At 42.4% G+C, this 19,842-nt stretch overlaps 1 protein-coding gene across 2 annotated transcripts in view; it reads left to right on the top strand.

Annotated features, from left to right (window-relative positions):
• Window positions 1-19,842, top strand: part of ZNF827 (zinc finger protein 827) — a 199,308-nt gene that overhangs the window by 22,469 nt on the left and 156,997 nt on the right. For both annotated transcript variants that reach the window (XM_004378845.2, XM_012556243.1), the window contains exon 2: window positions 18,497-19,546. In XM_004378845.2, coding sequence (XP_004378902.1) covers window positions 18,497-19,546 — 1,050 coding nt within the window. The remainder of the gene's footprint in view (window positions 1-18,496; window positions 19,547-19,842) is intronic.

Here is a 19,842-nt window from a genome sequence, read left to right on the forward strand (position 1 = left end):
ATTTTGCTGTACTGCCTCATGCTCTATAAACAGTTTCCTGCTATGCAAACCAAATTGTTGCCTTATTTGATCAGTTTGGTACATTCTTGGAGAGGAGCCCTGGTGGTACAGTAGTTAAAGTGCTTTGCTGCTAACCGAAAGGTCGGCGGTTTGAACCCACCAGCCACTCCGGGGGAGAAAGATGTGGCTGTCTGCTTTCGTAAATATTTAAAAAAAAAAAAAATTGTTGGCGAGTTGATTCCGACTCATAGTGACCCTATAGGACAGGGTAGAACTGCCCCATAGGTTTCCAGTGAGCGGCTGGTGGATTTGAGCTATTAGCAGCCGAGCTCTTAACCACGGTGCCATCAGGCCTCCCTGTAAAGATTTGTTGTTGTTAGGTGCTTTTGAATTATCTTCAGCAAAATTTTACTTGTGTCTGATATTAATGATATTGTTTGATATTTCCACATTCTGTTGGATCACTTTTCTTTGGAATGGGTACAAATGTGGATCTCTTCCAGTCAGTTGGCCAGGTAACTGTCTTGCAGATTTCTTGGCATAGATGAGTGAGCATTTCCAGTGCTGCATCCATTTGTTGAAACGTCGCAGCTGGTATTCCTTCAATTCCTGGAGCCTTGTTTTTTGTCAGTGTCTTCAGTGTAGCTTAGACTTCTTGCTTCAGTAACATCAGTTCTTGATCGTATGCTACCTCCTGAAATGACTGAACATCAACCAGTTCTTTTTGGTGCAGTGACCCTGTGTCTTTCTTCCATCTTCTTTTGATACCTCCTGCATCATTCAGTATTTTCTCCATAGAATCCTTTAATACTGCAACCTGAGACTTGAATTTTCTCTTCAGTTCTTTCAGCCTGAGAAATGTCGCTATGAGTTGGAATCGACTCAGTGGCAAAGGGTGTGGTTTCTTTCTTTTTTTTGGTTTTGGTTTATTCTTGAAGTTCTGTATATTTTATTTATTTAAAAGAGGGGAATCTGTAGTTTTCTAGTTTAATCTTGTCAGTTTACAAATGCTTTGCCATAGCTACCCTGTATAGGAGGGAGAGCAGGTGCTGTTACCCTGCTTTACGGATGAGGGATCTGAGTAATGGGGGGCAGAGTGTACCACATCTGTTTGGTTCATCACTGTATCACCAAAAACAAGTCTATAGGTTAGTACATATTAGGTTTTCCAGTTTTTGATAAATAAACATCAGGAGTTATATATCTCAAACCAAAAAACCAAACCCATTGCTGTCAAGTCGATTCTGACTATAGCGACCCTCTAGGACAGAGTGAAACTGCCCCATAGGATTCCAAGGCTATAATCTTTATGGAAGCAGACTGCCACATCTTTTTCCCTCGAAGCAGCTGATGAATTCAAACTGCCAGCCTTTGGATTAGCAGCTGAGGTCTTAACCACTGTGCTACCAGGGCACCTTGTTATATAGCTAGTATATCCCAAATTCAGAGTGGAACCCAGGTCTCTGAGTCTCAGCCCAGTGCTCCTTCCACCACAAAACCATCCTGCATTTTTCCAGAGCCCTAAGCAAAACAATGTGCGAATTGACTGTCTTATTGGCATGGATGGGACTTGGGAACCCTCCGATGTGGCTATCTGGTGGATTTCCACACATCTAAGTAAGGACAGGGAGCACCTCAGAATAAAATCTTTCTTGCTTTTGCTTCCCTCCCTTTAAATACTTTAATGCTGGATTTAAAACATTTCCTGTTTGCCTGACCGTTGTTGTTGTTAGCTGCCATTGAGTAGGCCCCGATTCATGGTGACCCCGTGCTCAGCAGAACAAAACTTTACCTGGTCCTGAGCCATCTTCATGACTTGTTGTGGATTGGACCACTGTGCTCCATAGAGTTTTCCTTGGCTGGTTTTCAGAAGTAGATTGCCAGGCTTTTCTTCCTAGTTCCTCTTAGTCTGAAAGCTCCTCTGTTCAGCCTCAAAGCAACACGCAAATAAGTCTCCACTGACAGGTGTGGTGGCTGTGCCTGAGGTGCATTGGCTGGGAATTGAACCTGGATCTCCTGCATGGGAGGGGAGAATTCTACCACTGAACCATCAATGCCTGACATTTGCACCCCAGTAAAATGATTGAAAAAGGATTGATGACCCTTTTTATGAATAATGGATTCACAGAGTTTTAACACCATGGAGGATTCCTGAGATCATCTAGTATAGTGTTTTTCAAAACAAAACAAAACAAAAAATCAGTGGATCCCTTGTTTTTATGGAGAGCTCTGGTATGTAGAAAAGATGAAAGGAGAGCTGTGCTTGTTAGACATGTGCTGGGTGGAGGTGGAGATGGGTGGAAGACCATGCCTCCCTTAGAATCCTAGGGTCCCCTGAGGTGTATGGTTTGTAAGTCACTGATCTATCCTAACACCTCATTTTATAGATGAGGAAACCAAGGCACAAAGGTGCTTAATGACTCACACAAGTGGCTAGTTTAGAAAGAGGATGATGAAACTTGTCACCATGTATCTGAATTTTAATACTACTTTAAAGCATTATTCTGCTTTTATTATAAAGAAAAAGAACCTGTTCTTTACAGCAGAGGTCAGCAAACCATGGCCTGTTTTTGTGCAGCCCCTTGAGCTAAGAATGGTTTTTACAGTTTCAAAGGTTGTTAAAAAAAAAAAAAAAAAAAACCCAGCAAAAAGCAAAGAAGAATATGGGAGAGAGACCGTATGTTTCCCACAAAGCCTCAAATATTTACCATCTGGCCATTTACAGAAAAAGATTGCTGACCCTTGCTTTAGAGGATTTAGTACTGCTAATATTAACATGGAATTACTAAAAGAATTTGACTTTCTCTAAGAAACTTAAAAACATATATAGATTAAGGAAAAAAAAAAAAAAAGCCTGATTAGTTGAGCATAAAACCAAAACCAAACCCGTTGCCATCAAGTCGATTCAGACTCATAGCGACCCTATAGGACAGAGTAGAACTGCCCCGTAGAGTTTCCAAGGAGCAGCTGGTGGATTCAAACTGCCAACCTTTTGGTTAGCAGCCATAGCACTTAACCACTCCATCACCAGGGTTTCCTAGTTGGGCATATTCACATCAAAAATCTTTTCAAACTTGTATTCCTCGGATGAACTTTAAATTACTCAATACATTTTCACCCTCCTTTCAAATACCTCTTTAGTGGTGGAAGCTAAGCTAGTTAACTGTTGTTGTTGTTAGGTGCAGTCAAGTCGATTTCGACTCATAGTGACCCCATGTGACAGAGTAGAACTGCGCCACAGGGTTTTCTAGGCTGTAATCTTTATGGGAGGAGCCCTGGTGGCACAGTGGCTAAGCGCTCAGCTGCTAACTGAAAAGTCAGTGGTTTGAACCCACCAGTGACTCCATGGGAGAAAGATGTGGCAATCTATTTCCATAACAATTACAGTCTTGGAAACCCTATGGGACAGTTCTACTCTGTCCCGTAGGGTTGCTATGAGTTGGAATCAATCAGTGGCACACAACAACAACAGTCTTTATGGGAGCAGATGGCCAGGTCTTTCTACAGTGGAGCCACTGGGTAGGTTCCAGTTGCCAACCTTTCGGTTACCAGCCGAGCTGCTTAACCGTTGCACCACCAGGGCTCCTAAGCTAGTTAACTAAGTTCTTGCAATACACGAAAGATGTTGCAGCTGGGGAACTGCACATAGTTCTAGAAGATGAGAAAGAATTGATGTGCTTATTCAAATACAAACAAAGGGCATTTTATAGACTCCTACAAGGCTAAGAATAAGAGGAACTGATATATGAATAATAGCGAATGGCCGTGGCCACTTTTGATTAGCAGCCATAACTGTGAACCACTGCGTCACTAGGGCTCCCTGATGGGGACGGACAGCTAGAAAACAGTGCCAAATTTTTCTCAGGTGAAAGACCTAGCAAACGTTCCTTCTTGAAACCCTCAAGTGGAATGCCCAAGGAATGCCCAAGAAGAAAGGAAATCACCAGCAGGATTCTTCAAAGACAATTAAGTGGATACACACAGGACTGGACGCTGAGTTGTTCGGGGATGTTAATCCAGCTGTGGGGTGTCCTGGCCCTTGGAGTTGCCTTAGTTTGTTGGTTGGTTGCCGTTTTTTGTTGTTACCATTGTCGTTTGGCTTTCTGTCATTCACTTCTAAGTCTGTGCCAGAAGGTGGCAGGGAAAATAAAAGGAAACAACAAATAAGAATACGTTTGACCACTTGATAGCAGTCCTGGCACAAAGCCTGGTAGGAGTAAAGGTTAAAATTGTTGGCCTAAATCAGTGTTTAAAGTTAACTTTGAGTTAGGGTTGTCCTTGTAATCGGTTGTCGTTTGGTGTCATAAACGCTTGTGCATACTCAGTGGATACTCAACACAGTTCAGTAGCTCCAGTATCCTTTTGTGAGTACGTGGGGGCTGGGGGGTGCCTTCCTGCAGCTTTTGTTTTATATGTATTTAAACACTAAATACAAAGCAATTTCATTTCCTCTCCCTTGCTAAATCTCTTATCCCCCCAGGCCTTTTTCTTTTGGGATATACATGTATTTTTAGTAAATAAAGGGCTTACTGTGTGAAATTTTCCTTTGGCAGGCAGAATGCTTATGACCATAATATGTTTCATTTCAAGATGCATGATGTCAGTATTTGGTATATGCCCCCACAAAGAAATGTATCATTTGATGTAAGCTAAGATTTGGATAAATAGCCATTCATCTGTCTGTCTGTGCTATTTCTTAGACTACAGAGTGCAGTATTATGTTATTAGGGCTTTTTTTTTTTTAGCTCTTTTTTGATCTATTAACAATTTCCTATTGATTTCAGTAGTTTGGTAGTTTATCGTTCATCTTATAACAGGTATTGGTAATGTTAGGATGAAAACATTTATACAAGAGGAAATAAAAGTCAAGGAAGCAGATAATCGACCAATCTATTAGCCTTAGCAGACAGTTTTTCTGATAATGATGTGGTAGCCATGGTAAATTTACTTCTGATTGCTTGAGGGGACAGATTCTCTGTGCTTTGTGTAACACAGAGGGGCATGAAAGGGTGAAGGAGCAGGTAATCAATCCGTGGACTAACCAGTACATTTTTGGTACCTAGATTGGCATTTGGCAGGTGGATTCAAGTGCTATTGTGAACCATCCCTTTCTTATTAATTTACTACAGCTATGATGAATATATTTTTTTGTTAGGAGATTTCCAAGTAGCTCTAGGAATAGAAGGCCTCTGTTGCTTAATGTCTTTCTTAGAATCTTTCATTTGAAAGAAATTTGGTCAAAGTTTAAAAAAAAAAAACCCGTTGCCATTGAGTTGATTCCAACTCCTAATGACCTTATAGGACAGAGTAGAACTGCCCCAGAAGGTTTCCAGGGAGCTGCTGGTGGATTTGAACTGCCGACCTTTTGGTTAGCAGCCAAGCTGTTAACCACTGTGCCACCAGGGCTCCAGGCTAAAGTTTAGAGATAGGCAAAAATGACCTATTCGTCTGCTAATAGTCTTTCCAATCTAGGGGACCTTAACACTAACTGGCAGTGTGGTCAGTTTTGTGCAGTAATAATACCCAGCTTATACACAAACATCAGCTCTACAGTTTAGAATTCAGAGGTGAAACAATCTAGAAAAAGTTTTTTATGCCTTCATTTAAGCCTACTTATTTATTCCTAGTTTGCACACAGTTGTAGTAAGCCTGGTTATTGTTATCTCAACTTGTGGAGACACGAAGCCACAAACATAGAAAGAGAGGCTTCTGCTGAGGCATAATAGACAAAGAAAACCTTCAGAAGGGCTATTAAAGTAGGAATAATAACTTAAAAGCACAGTTGCTTAGGCCATTTAATACGGGTGTAAGCCGCTGAAAAGTCCCAGTAGCTCCTGAGGCGTATCTAGGTATTACAGCACAGTAGCAGTAGTCAACAGATCATGTTTGAGTGTGTGTGCATTACAAAATCCCATCAAAATGGATAAAATAAAAATTTTAAATGTTGGGCACTGAATAGTACTTTGGCACTTTTTGGTTACCTGAGAAATTATTTTTTTTGTCTAGCTGCTTATGTTCTGTTAGATGTTCTGAAAATTTGGATTTGGATGTGACTTTGTCATTCAATAAGCATGTGTATTGAGTACCATTTAGCTTTTCAGAACCTTGGTTCTGTAAAATGAAGAGAGTACGGTCTACCACATAAAATTACTGTGAGGATCGAATTCGCTGATGAATATGCTATATGTGTAGCATGTTGTTGTTAGTTGGTGATAGTACCTGGTATATTTTTTAGTTCCATGTGTATTGTTCATTCATTCAGTATATGTCTTTTGGGAGCCTGTTATTTGCCAGGCCTTGTTCTTGAATTCATTCATTCACTTAATAATCGTTGAAAGGCAACATGATTTACTAGTAGAAGCACTGCCCTTGGGATCGGGACTTCTCAGCTCAAGTCCTGCCCATGTTTGTAAATCGACTATGGGACCTCGGGCAATTCACTGATCCTGTCTGGGTCTCTGCCTAGAAACTGACTGTGTGGGCTAAATCTCCAAGACTTTTCCATCTCTAAAATAATTCATATTGACAAAATTCAAGTTCAGCAAACAGAGTTATAGTTCATGATATGCTTCCAATCCATTGTATAATCCTGGAAAGTTACTTTATCCTCTGTGCTTTAGCTTTTCTTTCCATAGATGAGGGTAACAGGACTAGTACTGTTTTGTGATTTCACACGGGTAGTAATAAGAGTAACACTGATAGCCACCATTTGTTGAGCTCTAGCCACTGTGCTAGGTATTTCTCATACTTTCTTGCTTTTCCAACTAGGGTGTGTGTATCTCCAAACCTAGTGGGTATCCAGAGAAACACAGTGCATCCTCTTGGAGAATAAGTTTTCTTTAATGATTTGTGGGAAACATCCTTGTATTATTAAGTAAAGACAAGCACAGATACAGTATAAACTAGAATGTAGAATTTGCTTGAAATGTTAAGCTCAAACTCAAGGAAATTTGGGGCTTTCTGGAGGAAGCTTCAGCTTCAGTCCCAAGTTCCCCTAAGGTACTGTTCTCTTTCCTTGACCATTAGGGGAACTTTGGTGAAAAAGTTTGTGAAGGAGGCTCTTTTCCCCTATTTCATGTTTGACTCACATGTGAAAAATAGCATTGTAATTTATAATTTTGAAAATAGTTCTCATTTCCAGTACTGACAGGTGTTACCTTTCTTGATGGTTAAGCCGATTCTGCTTTTCCATTCATGCATTCAGTAAGTAATAACTGAGTGCCCACTCTGTGCTTGGTACCATTCTAGGTGCTGAGGATACAGCAGTGAACAAAACAGTCTCTTCTCTCATGGAGCTTCTATTTTAGTAAGGGGACATGGACCATAAACAGTAACCTTTGAGGGGAGATCTGAGGAAGTAAGGGAATGAGCCATGTGGCTACTTGGGGGAAAAAGATTCTAGGCAAAGGGAACAAGTGCAAAGGCCCTGAGGTAGATTACTAACAAGAGAAAGTGGTAGGAGATGAAGTCAGAGGGATACAGATTACATAGGGTCTTAGGTAAAGGTTTTGAATTTTATTCTGGGAAAGATGGGAAACTATTGTGGAAGCTTTGGGAACAGGAGGAGTGAAATCAGGCATAATGTTTTTTAAAGTTTATGCTGGCTGCTGGTTGAGAGTCGTGGGATAAGAATTAACAGTAAGGAGACCAGCCAGAAGGCTACTTCCATAGTCCAGGCGAGGGGTGGCAGTGTTGTATACCAGGATGGTAGGGGTAGAAATGGTGAAAAGTTGTCAGATTTGGGATGTATGTTGAAAGTAGAACCAAAAGAATTTGCAAGTGAATTAGACCTAGGGTGTGAGAGAAAAAGAGGAGTCAAGGTTTTTTGTTTTGTTGGTTGCCCTCAGTGATTCCGACTCAAGGTGACCCCCTGTGTGCAAAGTATAACTGCTGCATAGAATTTTCAAGGCTGTGACCTTTTAGAAGCAGATCTCCAGGCATGTCTTCCAAGGCGCCTCTGAGTGGGTTTGAACCACCAACCTTTTGGTTAGTAGTTGAGCGCTTAACCATTTGCGCCACCCAGGGGATTTTGATCGAAACAGCTAGCAGAATGAAGAAGTTAACATTTATGTTGAGATGGGAAGTTTAATGGAGGCACTTGGGGAGTTCTTTGGTCACTGAAAGATCTGGTTAAGCACCTTCTATGAGAATATTGAATCTGGCTTAAGTACTGTTTGGAACTCATTTGGAAGATAAGAAGTGACGTGTTAATTTTTGTTACCTTTATTTTACTCCTGGACATTTAAAATAATAATTTGAAAATAACGGCTGTCTGCAGAGTACTCGTCTTGACCCAGGAGCCCTTCCTGCTGTCTCAGTCTGTGGACTCTTATCCTCTCCAGACTTCTCTCACTTCCTCATGCCCTCATGGCACCCTTTCCCAAGCCAGACTCATGACAGGAATCTGCTTGTCTTCTCCACCCTGGCAGTTTTAAATAACTAGCAGTTCTTCAGTTTTCTTATGAGCCACCCTGACAGCGCTTGGGTGCCCTGGGCATCGATGTTTCAATGACTGTAACCTCCATGGTTTTGTCCTGTGGAGTTGATTGTGCTCCCAAGCATTTACTTCAGACATGGACTTGGAGCCCTGAAGACCTGAGAGGTCTCTTAACTTCAGGCAGAGCTGATGTGGAGGATGTGTTTAGGCTTTCAGGCTACAGAGGGACAATTTAAAAATTGGCAGGTAAAGCTGGCCGAAATCCAGATATGTTTTACGTGTGAAAGAATAAAACTGGTCCTGAACAGCCTAATATGCAGTATAATCAACCTTTATTAAACATTGTAGAGGTCATTGCTTTTGTCTTGCTGATACCTCTTCCCTCTCCTTTCTTCTGTGATCCAGATTGAGCCAACTGTAGAACCACCCTCTGGCTTCTGTGGTAGGTCCAAGAAGGGGAACATGACCTTCAGCAGGCCAATCACAGGGGAAAGGGCTCTCTCTCTCTCTCTCTCTCTCTGTCTCGGTCTCTCTTCCTCTTCCTCCCTGTCTGTCCCCCTTTCCCTCCCTCCCTCTCTCCCCCTCCCTCTCTCTCTCACCGTCTCTCCCTCCTTCCTTCCCTCTCACCCTCCCTCCCTCTCCCTTTCTCTCTCCTTCCCTCTCTCCCCTCTCCTTCTCTCCCCCTCCCTCTCCCCACCCTCTCTCTTTCTCTTCCTCTTTCTCCATTGAGTCTGAAAACAGAGAACTAGTTATAGCCAGGTTTTCAAACTCCTGGGGAAGGTGGCCTGAGAGGATGAGGCTAACTTCTGAGAGAAGGGACTAGAAGCAAATGAGCCTTGATGGTGCTTTAGACTTCATATCTGACTCTGGCTCTATTGTGCCCATTTTTGTTTGGTATGACAAAATTACCTATTGCTTTAAGCAGTCCTGGTGGTTTTCTGCCATTTACAACTACAGGAGCCCTGACTAATATCCCTACTATGTGCAAGGCATTGAGCAAGAATACAACAATCACTAACCCATGGTCCTGCCTCAAGGAATTTATAATCTAATGGTTTGATTTAAAAACTAGTGAGCACGGTAAAGTAATTGGCAAAATCTACCTTTAATGATTTAACAGATAGTATGTTTTAAAAAGAAGCCCTGATGACTCAGTGGTTAAAGCGATCAATTGCTAACTGAAAGATGAGCGGTTCGAAACCACCAGCACCTCCGATGGAGAAGGATGTGGCAGTCAGCTTCTGCAGAGATTGACAGCCTTGGAAACCCTGTGGGGCAGCTGTGAGTCAGAATCAACTCAGTGGCAGTGGGTTTGGTTTGGGTTTGGGTGTTTTAAAAAGGAGCCCTGGTTGCACAGTGGTTAAGGGCTCAGCTGCTAACCAAACAGTCGGCAGTTCGAATTCACCAGCCACTCCCTGGAAACCCTATGGGGCAGTTCTACTCTGTCCTATAGGGTCGTTATGAGTCGGAAACGACTCGACAGGAACTTGTTTGGTTTTGGGTGCTTTAAAATTGTGAACGATTAAAAATATAAATTTTTATTGAGTTAATTTATCTAACATATATCACCTGAATATTAGCTTTCTTCGTGCTTGAGAGATTTCCTTTTTGATAGTTTGCAGAGGAACAAGCCCACTTATAAATGAATTTCCAGTTTTTGTGTTAAAATCTTCCTTATTCTTCAAGGTCCGTTTCAAAAGCCATGCCACTGTTGGAATTAATCGTTGCCTCTTTTGTGCTCTGTCCATTTGTTGTGGCACCAGTCGTTGTACTTTGTATGTTTTTACAACTCTAGCTCCTCTGTTGATCATAGACTGTTGGGGCCAGAGACTGTCCCATCTCTGAGTCTCCCTGTTGCAGAGAACCATTCCTTGAACATAGTAAATGCTTAGTAAATGTTTGTTGAATTAAATCAGTTATCAGCATTGGCTTTGTTAGTATCTTTTATATTTAAAAACAAAAAACAAACAAAAAAAAACTGTTGCTGTCAAGTCGATTCTGACTCACAGCAACCCTACAGGACAAAATAGAACTGCCTCATAGGGTTTCCAAGGAGTGGCTGGTGGATTCCAACTGCTGACCTTTCGGTTAGCAGCCATAGCTCACCATGTCTCTTAACCACTACACCACCAGGGCTCCATCTTTTATATACAACTCCTTAAACGTTACAAAATTGCATGAAAAAGTTAACGGTGTGATTCGAGGTAGGTATTATAGGCATAAAAGGAACCCTGGTGGCATAGTGGTTAAGTGCTTGGCTGCTAACTGAAGGTCAGTAGTTTGAACCCACCAGCCACTCTGAAGGAGAAAGATGTGGCAGTCGGCTTCCATAAAGATTGCAGCCTTGGGAACCCTATGGGGCGGTTCTACCCTGTCGTACAGGGTTCCTAAGAGTCTGAATCGACTCTATGGCAGCAGTGGGTTTTGATATTTATTATAGGCATAACAGATAATACTGATAAAGATTTGTGGCCTTGGAAGATAGGTACGTATATAGAGTTATAGATTTGCATTAAGCGGAAAGGAAAACATGGAAGAGTTATAGATGAAAATGAACCAGAAGATTAGTTGGTAGGTACCAGGTGAACAAACCAGTAGTCGCTAGAAGAGGGTGTTAGAGGCATTGACTGTTGGAGGGTTGGCCATGTGAGTCAACCACAGCCCAGGTTATTCTGAGAATTTGAGTCCTGTTCTCTTCAAATCCTGCTGGCTAGATTCATGTGGGTCTACTGGTAGGAATGGTTTGTGGGTTGATTTAAAGATGAGACTAGGATTCCATCTCCACTTGGTTCAGTCTCAACCAAAAGGCATGAAAATTAATGGGTGTCTGTATTAGTTTCCTAGGCTGCTGTAACAAAGTACCACAAAGTGGGTGGCTTAAAACAACAGAAATTTATTGTCTTACAGTTCTGGGGGCTAGAAGCCTGAAATCACGGTGTAGGCAGGACTGTGCTCTCTCTGAAGGCACTGGGGGGAGATTGTTTCTTGCATATTCCTAGCTTCTGGAGGCTCCTGGCAACTCTTAGTGTTCTTGGGTTTGTAGATGCATCGCTCCAGTCTCTGCCTCCATCTTCACATGGTGTTCCGCTCTCCGTGCCAGTGTCTCTGTGTCTTCTCTTTTATAACGACATTGGTCATATTGGATTAGGGCCCACCCTACTCCAGTGTGACCTCAGGGTTAATTTAACTAATTATATCTTCAGAGACCCTATTTCCAAACAAGGTCACACGCACAGGCAGGACTTCAGCATATCCTTTTGGGGGACACAATTCAACCTCTAACAGTGTCTCTTTCTTGTATTTTTTTCTCTATCCTGATCTTTCTGAAGGAGAATGGCCTAAATTGAGTATCGGTCCTATTACATGCAGCTGATTAAAACTGTCAAACCAGAAAGGAAGGGAGTTGAAAAGGCATTCTCTTCTGAGAATGCAGCAAGAGTTGTGGTTATCAAGTTACTGAGTTGCTGCTTGAGAACTGAATTATAAATAAATGTGTTAGGTAGTGGAATTTTGTTTTGTTTTCCCCAAAGAGAAGTTTTTGCCACATTGAAGCAAAATTTATTCAGTATATTTTCATTCTGTAATTGCACTATTTCTATTCTTAATTCTTTGAGTTTCTCATGAAAACAAAACAAAACAGACTGTTGTGTAAAATTTGACAGGAGCGCTGCGTGAACCCGCCAGTCAGGCGACATAGGTTGTTGTAAAATTAGCGGTGGAAGTCTTTTCCTCTTATGGAGGTTAAAAATAATGTATTTACAAGGCAGTTATTTACATTGGCCATTTCGAGGCTTCCCCGGGAAGCCTTCGTTAGGAAAGCTGTGAAATCCATGGTGGCTGTGCGGTGGGAAGCGTTTCCGGGCGCTTCACGTGCTCCGCGACGATTCCTCGCTGGTTGACAGACAGGAAAATGGAGGTGTCTCGCCTCCTGGGGGCTTTTCAAATTGTGCAAGAGAGGCAGAAGTCAAGCCTTGCTTGTTCCAAAGTTTGTGGTGTCAAGCAAATGAATCCTCTGGCTTGCAGGAGGGCTTTTTTTTGAGCTTCCTGAAGAGAGAACCTTTTCTCATAATGTAGTGTGAAAGTGAGTTCCTTGCAAGGGAAGGTGCTGGAAGGCCCTGCAGAGGGACGCTGCTGTAAGGTGAGCTTACGGTACCTGAATGCGCCCCTGTCTTTAAGGAACACCTCCCTGATGAAATGTAATGTGGAAATAGAGAGGAGCACAGCAGGCAAGAAGTTGATATTTGTGTGGAAAAACCTTGTTGCCTCCGTTTTGTGAACTGAAAGCACGTTTGCTTGAGTCTGTTACGATTTTCCCCTCACCTCTGCACACCTCCCACTCATCTTGCATTTATTTCTCTGAAGCTTCCCTCACCTTTCATTTGCCCTCGGGTGATGCCAGAATAATTTCAGGTATGTTTCTTCCCAAGTCTTGCCCTTTGTAGGCCATGTGTTACAATTATTTGGGGGTTTATTATTTGAATAACCCCAATTTCAGTAGCAGCATCTTGGGAAGAGCTATTAGTAGAGTATTATGAGTTAAAAAAATAGTTTTTATGTATTTGAGTTTCCTTGCAGTCCAGAGGAGAATGTAACTCAGTGGTTGCATCATCTGCGAAAGAGATGAGGAATGGATGGTTGAGAAATATCTGGGTATTTTAGTGGACAGCCATGGTCTGTTTAAGAAATGATTTGTTTGCTTGTTTGTTTTGGGCTTCTTTTTTGGCAAGATTGGTGTAGATATTAGCTTTCTGTATTATTCAAGGGTATTTGGATCTCCATATCACTGCTTGATAGGACTAGTACCTGAATCGACAACTTCTTTAGCTTGTGACATACTCACTTCAGCATGTTTGGAGGGACACTATTCTTACTCACATGAGCATATAAAAACCAGTTAGCTTCTAGTCTGTTCCAGCTCATGGCGACCCCATGTGTGCAGAGTAGAACTGTGCTCCATAAGGTTTTAAATGGCTGATTTTTTTGGAAGTAGATCACCAGGCCTTTCTTCTGAGGTGCTTCTGGGTGGACTTGAATCTCCAACCTTTTGGTTAACAGCCGAAGTCATTAACTGTTTGCACCACCCAGGGACTCCATGAGCATAGAAACCAGAACCAAAAACCAGTTATGGTGGAGTTGATTCTGGCTCATGGTGACCCCATGTGTGTTGGAGCAGAATTGTGCTCCACCGGGTTTTCAAAGCTGTGGCCTTTTTGAAGCAGATGGCCAGGCCTTTCTTCAGGGATACCTCTGGGTGGGTTCAAACTGTGCCAGTCTTTTAGTTAATAGTGGAGCCTTAACCTTTGTGTCCATGAGCACAGGAAGGCGTAGGAAATTAAGCTTTGGCTTTGCCAGTAGAAGTGCTAAATTCTTTAGGCGTTTGAATCAGTTTTTGACCAGACTGCAAAAAAGAAGAAGGGCTAGAGAAATTAGAGTCTAAGAGTAATGGATACGCACTTCATAATGATTTATCTCAAAATAAAGAGTAAATCCTGTCCTCATCTGAGAGAACCCCCTTGCTAATTTCCAATTCAATAAGGTGGAGGGATGGATGCCTCCACCAGGGGCGGCTGCTCCGAGCTCACCGGAAGTAGCCCTTCAGGGGCTCTCTGCAGACTGGGCAAGTGGGCTGTGCAGAGAAGCACAGGAGTTGAGAGATTTGGCTTCTGGTTCCAGCATAAGCACTAGGTGGCTGTGTGTCTTTGATTTAACCAGGTAACCTTTAGAGTACTTAATATTCTCAATAAAATAAAACTGGACAACTGGCTGTACTTTTTCGTGGTTCTCAAAACCCTGATTTTGTATACCTTATTAGTTGTTTCTGCATTGATTCTGGACCCAGCTTGACAATCTACAGCTACTCTAGTGTCTTAGTTACTTAGTGCTGCCATAACAAAAGAATTCCATAAGTGAGTGGCTTTAAAGAACAGAAATTTATTGTCTTACAATTCAGGAGGCTAGAAGTCCGAATTCAAGGCATGGCTCTCACCAGAGGTCCTTCCTTGTCTGTTTCAGCTTCTAGTAGCTGCCATCAATCCTTGGGATCTTGGGCCTGTCTCAGTCCTCCATCTTCCTCTTCTCCCTGTGTGTGTCTGTTCTGCTCTTTTTGTAACTCAGAAGTGGTTAGGTTTAAGGCCCACCCTACTCTGATATGACCTGATTAACATAAAAGGAAAACCCCTATTTCCAAACAGGGTCATATGGTACAGTGATTAGGATTTCAGCATATATTTTGGGAGGGCACAATTCAATCCATAACATCTAGTATGACAAAAGTATAGTCTAAAAGTCCTTTAAAAAAAATCATTGTTGTAAACAATACATAAGGAGCCCTGGTGGAGCAACTGTTAAATTCTCGGCTGCTAAATGAAAGGTTGGCAGTTTGAACCCACCCAACAGCTTCGCGGGAGAAAGACCTGGTAATCTGCTCCTGTAAAGATTACAGCCAAGAATACTCTATGGGGCAGTTCTGCTCTATCACATGGGATCATTATGAGTCAGAATCAACTTGATGGCACCCAAAGCAAACAATATTTAACATAAAATTTGCCATTTTAATCATTTTTAAGTGTACAATTCTGTGGCATTAATTACATCCACAATGTTGTGCAATCATCAAATACTATTTATTTCCAAAACTTTTTCATCACCCTGAACAGCATAAAAGTATTTCGTTTTGAGTCATGTATTTCCCTATGTTAATTCATTTAATAAGGGTCGATAAAGGATCAAAGAAGAGATTCTTGGAGGAGATAGTTGACTAATTCTTAGTGTAATGATTTTGAAATCTTTTACTTCTCTTACTATTTTTGGATAGCTCCCTTGTGGTTCTCCTGAGGAGTAAGATATTTAATTTGAAACCAAGAAAGATGGTCTGCTAAAGTAACATAAAATTAGCCCTATGTTGAAATTGATGTTGACTGCTTGGTGTTTGGGAAAAAACATCTCTGTGAGAAGCCATTGGGGAGATGTAGCTCAGGGTCACCACCGACTTTAGGAAAGATGCAAAATATTCAAATTAAGTGGGAAGAGGGAAATGTGGCAAATCATCAAGGAACCGGAGTTTTTTTTTTTCTTTTAAACAGAGAAAATTCAATTTTGTCTGCTTTTTTTCAGCCAATTCCATTTGATATTTTACATTTTCTTTGTAACTCAGTAAAGAATCTCAGGAAAGAGTTGTATAACTTTAGCTTAGTGAAAGACAGTTTGTCATTTGTGACATTTCTTCTCTAAATAGCATGAGAAGATCAATGTATTAGCTTGTAGTTCATGCATTACTAATTCTAGCTATTCAGAAAAGAAGCAGCATGTTATATGGCGAAATTTGGCACAATGGGGAATTATGACTCAATTCCTAAACATTTATTAAACTCTGCTGGGCACGATATGGGAAACGTAGATAATAAAATACAATCCCTGCCCACAAGGAGAAGCCTTTTAGAAGATAAGCCCACAGTGGACATAATTTAGAGTGATACAAAATCAATATAAACATAGCATAGGATTGTTGGTCCTGCATTCATAATATGCACAGAATGTGCCTCCTTCTCACCCCCTACGCTCACCTCAAGGTGATCACCCTCATCCCTCGCCTTGCTTCCAGCCTTGCAGCTGGTCTCCCTGCTCCTACCCTTGTGTCTGCACTCTGTTTTCCACTCAGCAGCCAGGATAATCCTTTAAATGTAAGCCACACCATATCACTCCCCTGCTCAAAACCCTCCAGTCATTCCCCATTTCACCAGATGCAAAAGGCCTTTCAGTAGTTTACCATGTCTTACTGAGCTGCACAGCCCTCCTCTGTCTCTCTCTGTCTGTCTGTCTCACTCACACACACACAGTCACTCACACACACGCACAGTCACTCACGTTACTTGTCTGACTTTCTCCTACTGCTCTGACCCTTACTCACACCATTCCACCCACACTGGCTTCCTTGATGTTCCACAGACGTGCTAGGCATGTTTCCACCAGCTGGGCCATTACAGCGACTTTCCCTCTGCAGGGAACACCTCCCACGATAGCTGCATGGCCAACTCCTTCACTTCTTGCAAGTCTTTGCTCAAGTGTCACCACCTCAGTGAAGTCCATCCTGACCATCCTATTTAAAATTGCAACTCACCTGCTACTCATTACCCACAATCCTCCTTGTCCTGTTTTACTTTTTTTTCCCATAGCACTTATCACCCTCTGGCATACTAAACAAAAACCAAACCAAGTCGATTCCAACTCATAGCAACCCTATAGGACAGAATAGAACTGCCCCATAGGGTTTCCAAGGAGTGCCTGGTGGATTTCAACTGCCAACCTTTTGTTTAGCAGCCAATTTCTTAACCACTGTGCCACTGGGGCTCCTCTGGCATACTACATATTATGTTTATAAATTTGTTCTTTTTGTTTATTTGTTTAACACCTCTTCCTCCTCTGGGATGTAAGCTCCAAGAAGGCAGGGATCTTTATTTTGGTTTTCTATTCCCAGCACCTAGACCAATGCCTTGCATTCAGCAGGTACTCCATAATTATTTGTTGAATGAATGAATGAATGAATAAACCTGTTGCTATTGAGCTGATTCCAACTCATAGTGACCCTATAGGACAGAGTAGAACTGCCCTATAGAGTTCCCAAGGCTGTAATCTTTACAGAAGCAGATTGCCACATCTTTCTTCCATGGAGCGGCTTGTGGATCTGAACTGCCAGCCTTTCGGTTAACAGTCAAGTGCTTAGCCACTGCGCCACCAGGGCTCTTTCAGATGAGTGAACAAGGAGAGATTAGTTCTGACTTCAAGTTCTAGGGAGAATCATGAGGAAGAGAACTTTGAGCTGGGTCCTGAAGGATGGATAGGACATGACAGGCAGGTTTTCTGGGGAAAGACTTCCCAAACAGAAGGAATATCATGAGCAAGGGTAGAAAAGTGACTGAGTTCACAAGTGTTCCTGGAATGATGAGGAGCCCTGACTGACTGTTGCTTTGAGGGCGTTGGGTGGGGGAGTGGTAGTGGTGGGTTACTGAATTCAGGGATAGAGAATAATTAAAGGGTACTCTTAGTGGCATGGAAATCCTGGTGGTGTAGTGGTTAACAGTTCAATTGCTAACCAAAAGGTCGGCAGTTTGAATGTACCAGGCGCTCCTTGGAAACCCTGTGGAGCAGTTCTATTCTGTCCTATAGGGCTGCTATGAGTCGGAATCTACTCAACGGCAGTGGGTTTCTTAGTGGAGTGAGGGGGAGAATTCCTAATCACTGCCTGCGGTAAGATGGCGGGCATGTTGGTGACTGGAATCAGGAGTCCCATGGGAGATACTGAATAATGTGAATAGCATAAGAGGTATTGTCACTTTAAGAAATCAGTGATATGATAGTTTGCTAATGAGATCTGACTTTTATATAATACTCAACTGTTTTCAAAACATGATCACATGCTTATTCTGATTTAAGCTTCATAACAACTGGGTGAAGTGAGTTTGGCAGGTTTTTTTTTACATTTTTTTATAGACTTGTTTTTTCATTAACTGCATCTCATACTGGAGGAAATGTCTTCTCAAGCCAGCTAAGTGACTTGCCTAAGGTCATGGAGTTAGAAAGTGGAGAAGTGGGTTCCCACAGTCTTGGGTCTCACAGCCAATGTTTACCCACTGCACCAGGCTGCCTCTCTGCTTCTGACGTACTAGGGGTATCATGCTGATTCTTTACAAGTGTGCATACCAGCTTCTTTCCATTTCCCCAGTCATTGAAAATAGCAGGTTCCTCCTCCAGTTACTTCCTTTACAGATCCATTTTCTTCTCTCTCTTCCTTTCCCATTTCAATTTATCTTAAAGTAATTATTAGAAATATTAATATACATAGTGGGCGAGTATGTTTTACCTTTGACTGTTTAGCATTTTTACTTTTTTCTGGCTTATGGTAAGACTGATTCAGCACCTGACTTTCTCTTCCTAGACATTGCTGTCTTTCATTTGGTTCTTGGGCGGAAGGGAAGAGGAAGCATGTTAACAATTCCATTTAAATATCTTAAGACTTGCTTGTTGCTGACATGGGAGTAAACCTAATCTTCTTAATTCCCCCAGATGTTAGTAGGCAGGAAGAAGTGGAGGGTGAACTCAGTGAAGGAGAACACTGGTATGGGAACTCCTCAGAGACGCCATCAGAAGCATCCTATGGAGAAGTCCAGGAGAACTATAAATTGTCTCTGGAGGACCGGATCCAAGAGCAGTCCACCTCCCCTGACACCTCCTTGGGAAGTGCGACTCCCAGTAGTCACACCTTGGAGCTGGTCGCACTGGACGGTGAGGTTCTACGGGATTCATTGCAGTGTCAAGATCACCTTTCCCCTGGTGTGTCTTCATTTTGTGAAGATGACCCCCCAGGTTCCAATAAGCCCCTGAGTAGCAACTTAAGACGGCTGCTGGAGGCTGGTTCTCTCAAACTCGATGCCACAGCCACAGCCAATGGCAGAGTGGAGTCCCCAGTAAATACTGGCTCAAATCTCTCCTTTTCGCCACCATCCCACCATGCCCAACAGCTCAGTGTTCTTGCCAGGAAGTTGGCTGAGAAGCAGGAACAGAATGACCAATACACTCCAAATAATCGTTTTATATGGAATCAAGGTAAGTGGTTGCCAAACTCAACCACCACCTGTGGCTTGTCCCCGGATTCAGCCATCCTAAAACTGAAAGCTGCAGCCAATGCTGTTCTTCAGGACAAATCTCTCACCAGGACTGAGGAGACCATGCGATTTGAGTCCTTCTCTTCCCCCTTTAGTTCCCAGTCTGCCAGTTCCACCTTGGCAGCCTTGTCCAAGAAAGTCAGTGAGAGAAGTTTGACTCCTGGTCAGGAACACCCACCTCCAGCCAGCTCCTTTCTCTCCCTGGCTTCTATGACCTCTTCCGCGGCTCTTCTGAAAGAGGTAGCAGCAAGGGCTGCTGGGAGTCTTCTGGCTGAGAAATCATCACTGGTGCCTGAAGATCCTCTACCACCGCCGCCTTCAGAGAAAAAGCAAGAAAAAGTCACCCCACCACCCGCACCACCTCCACCTCCTCCACCGCCACCGCCACAATCCTTGGAATTATTGCTACTCCCAGTTCCTAAAGGAAGAGTTTCTAAACCCTCCAATTCAGGTAAGGAATCTTTCATTTTCAACCATCATGTCAAATCTTTTTTTGACTGTAAATTGCGATGTCTGATTCATTGCCTTATTCGGTTGGGTTCCTCATCTGATCTGAGGCAGGAGTGAAAAAGCAAAAGCACAACAAAACTCTGTAAGTAAGCAGCAGAGTCATCTTTCATGTATGTATCACACAAAGACTTCACAAATAGCTCCATTTTTGAAAGGTAATGAATAATATTAGAGACATACGAGTACTCTTCCCTTTCATATAAATGATTTTTTTTTTCTTACCAAGTTCAGGTTACG

Source organism: Trichechus manatus, unplaced genomic scaffold (assembly GCF_000243295.1).
Source record: "Trichechus manatus latirostris isolate Lorelei unplaced genomic scaffold, TriManLat1.0 scaffold00059, whole genome shotgun sequence".
Classification (NCBI taxonomy): domain Eukaryota; kingdom Metazoa; phylum Chordata; class Mammalia; order Sirenia; family Trichechidae; genus Trichechus; species Trichechus manatus.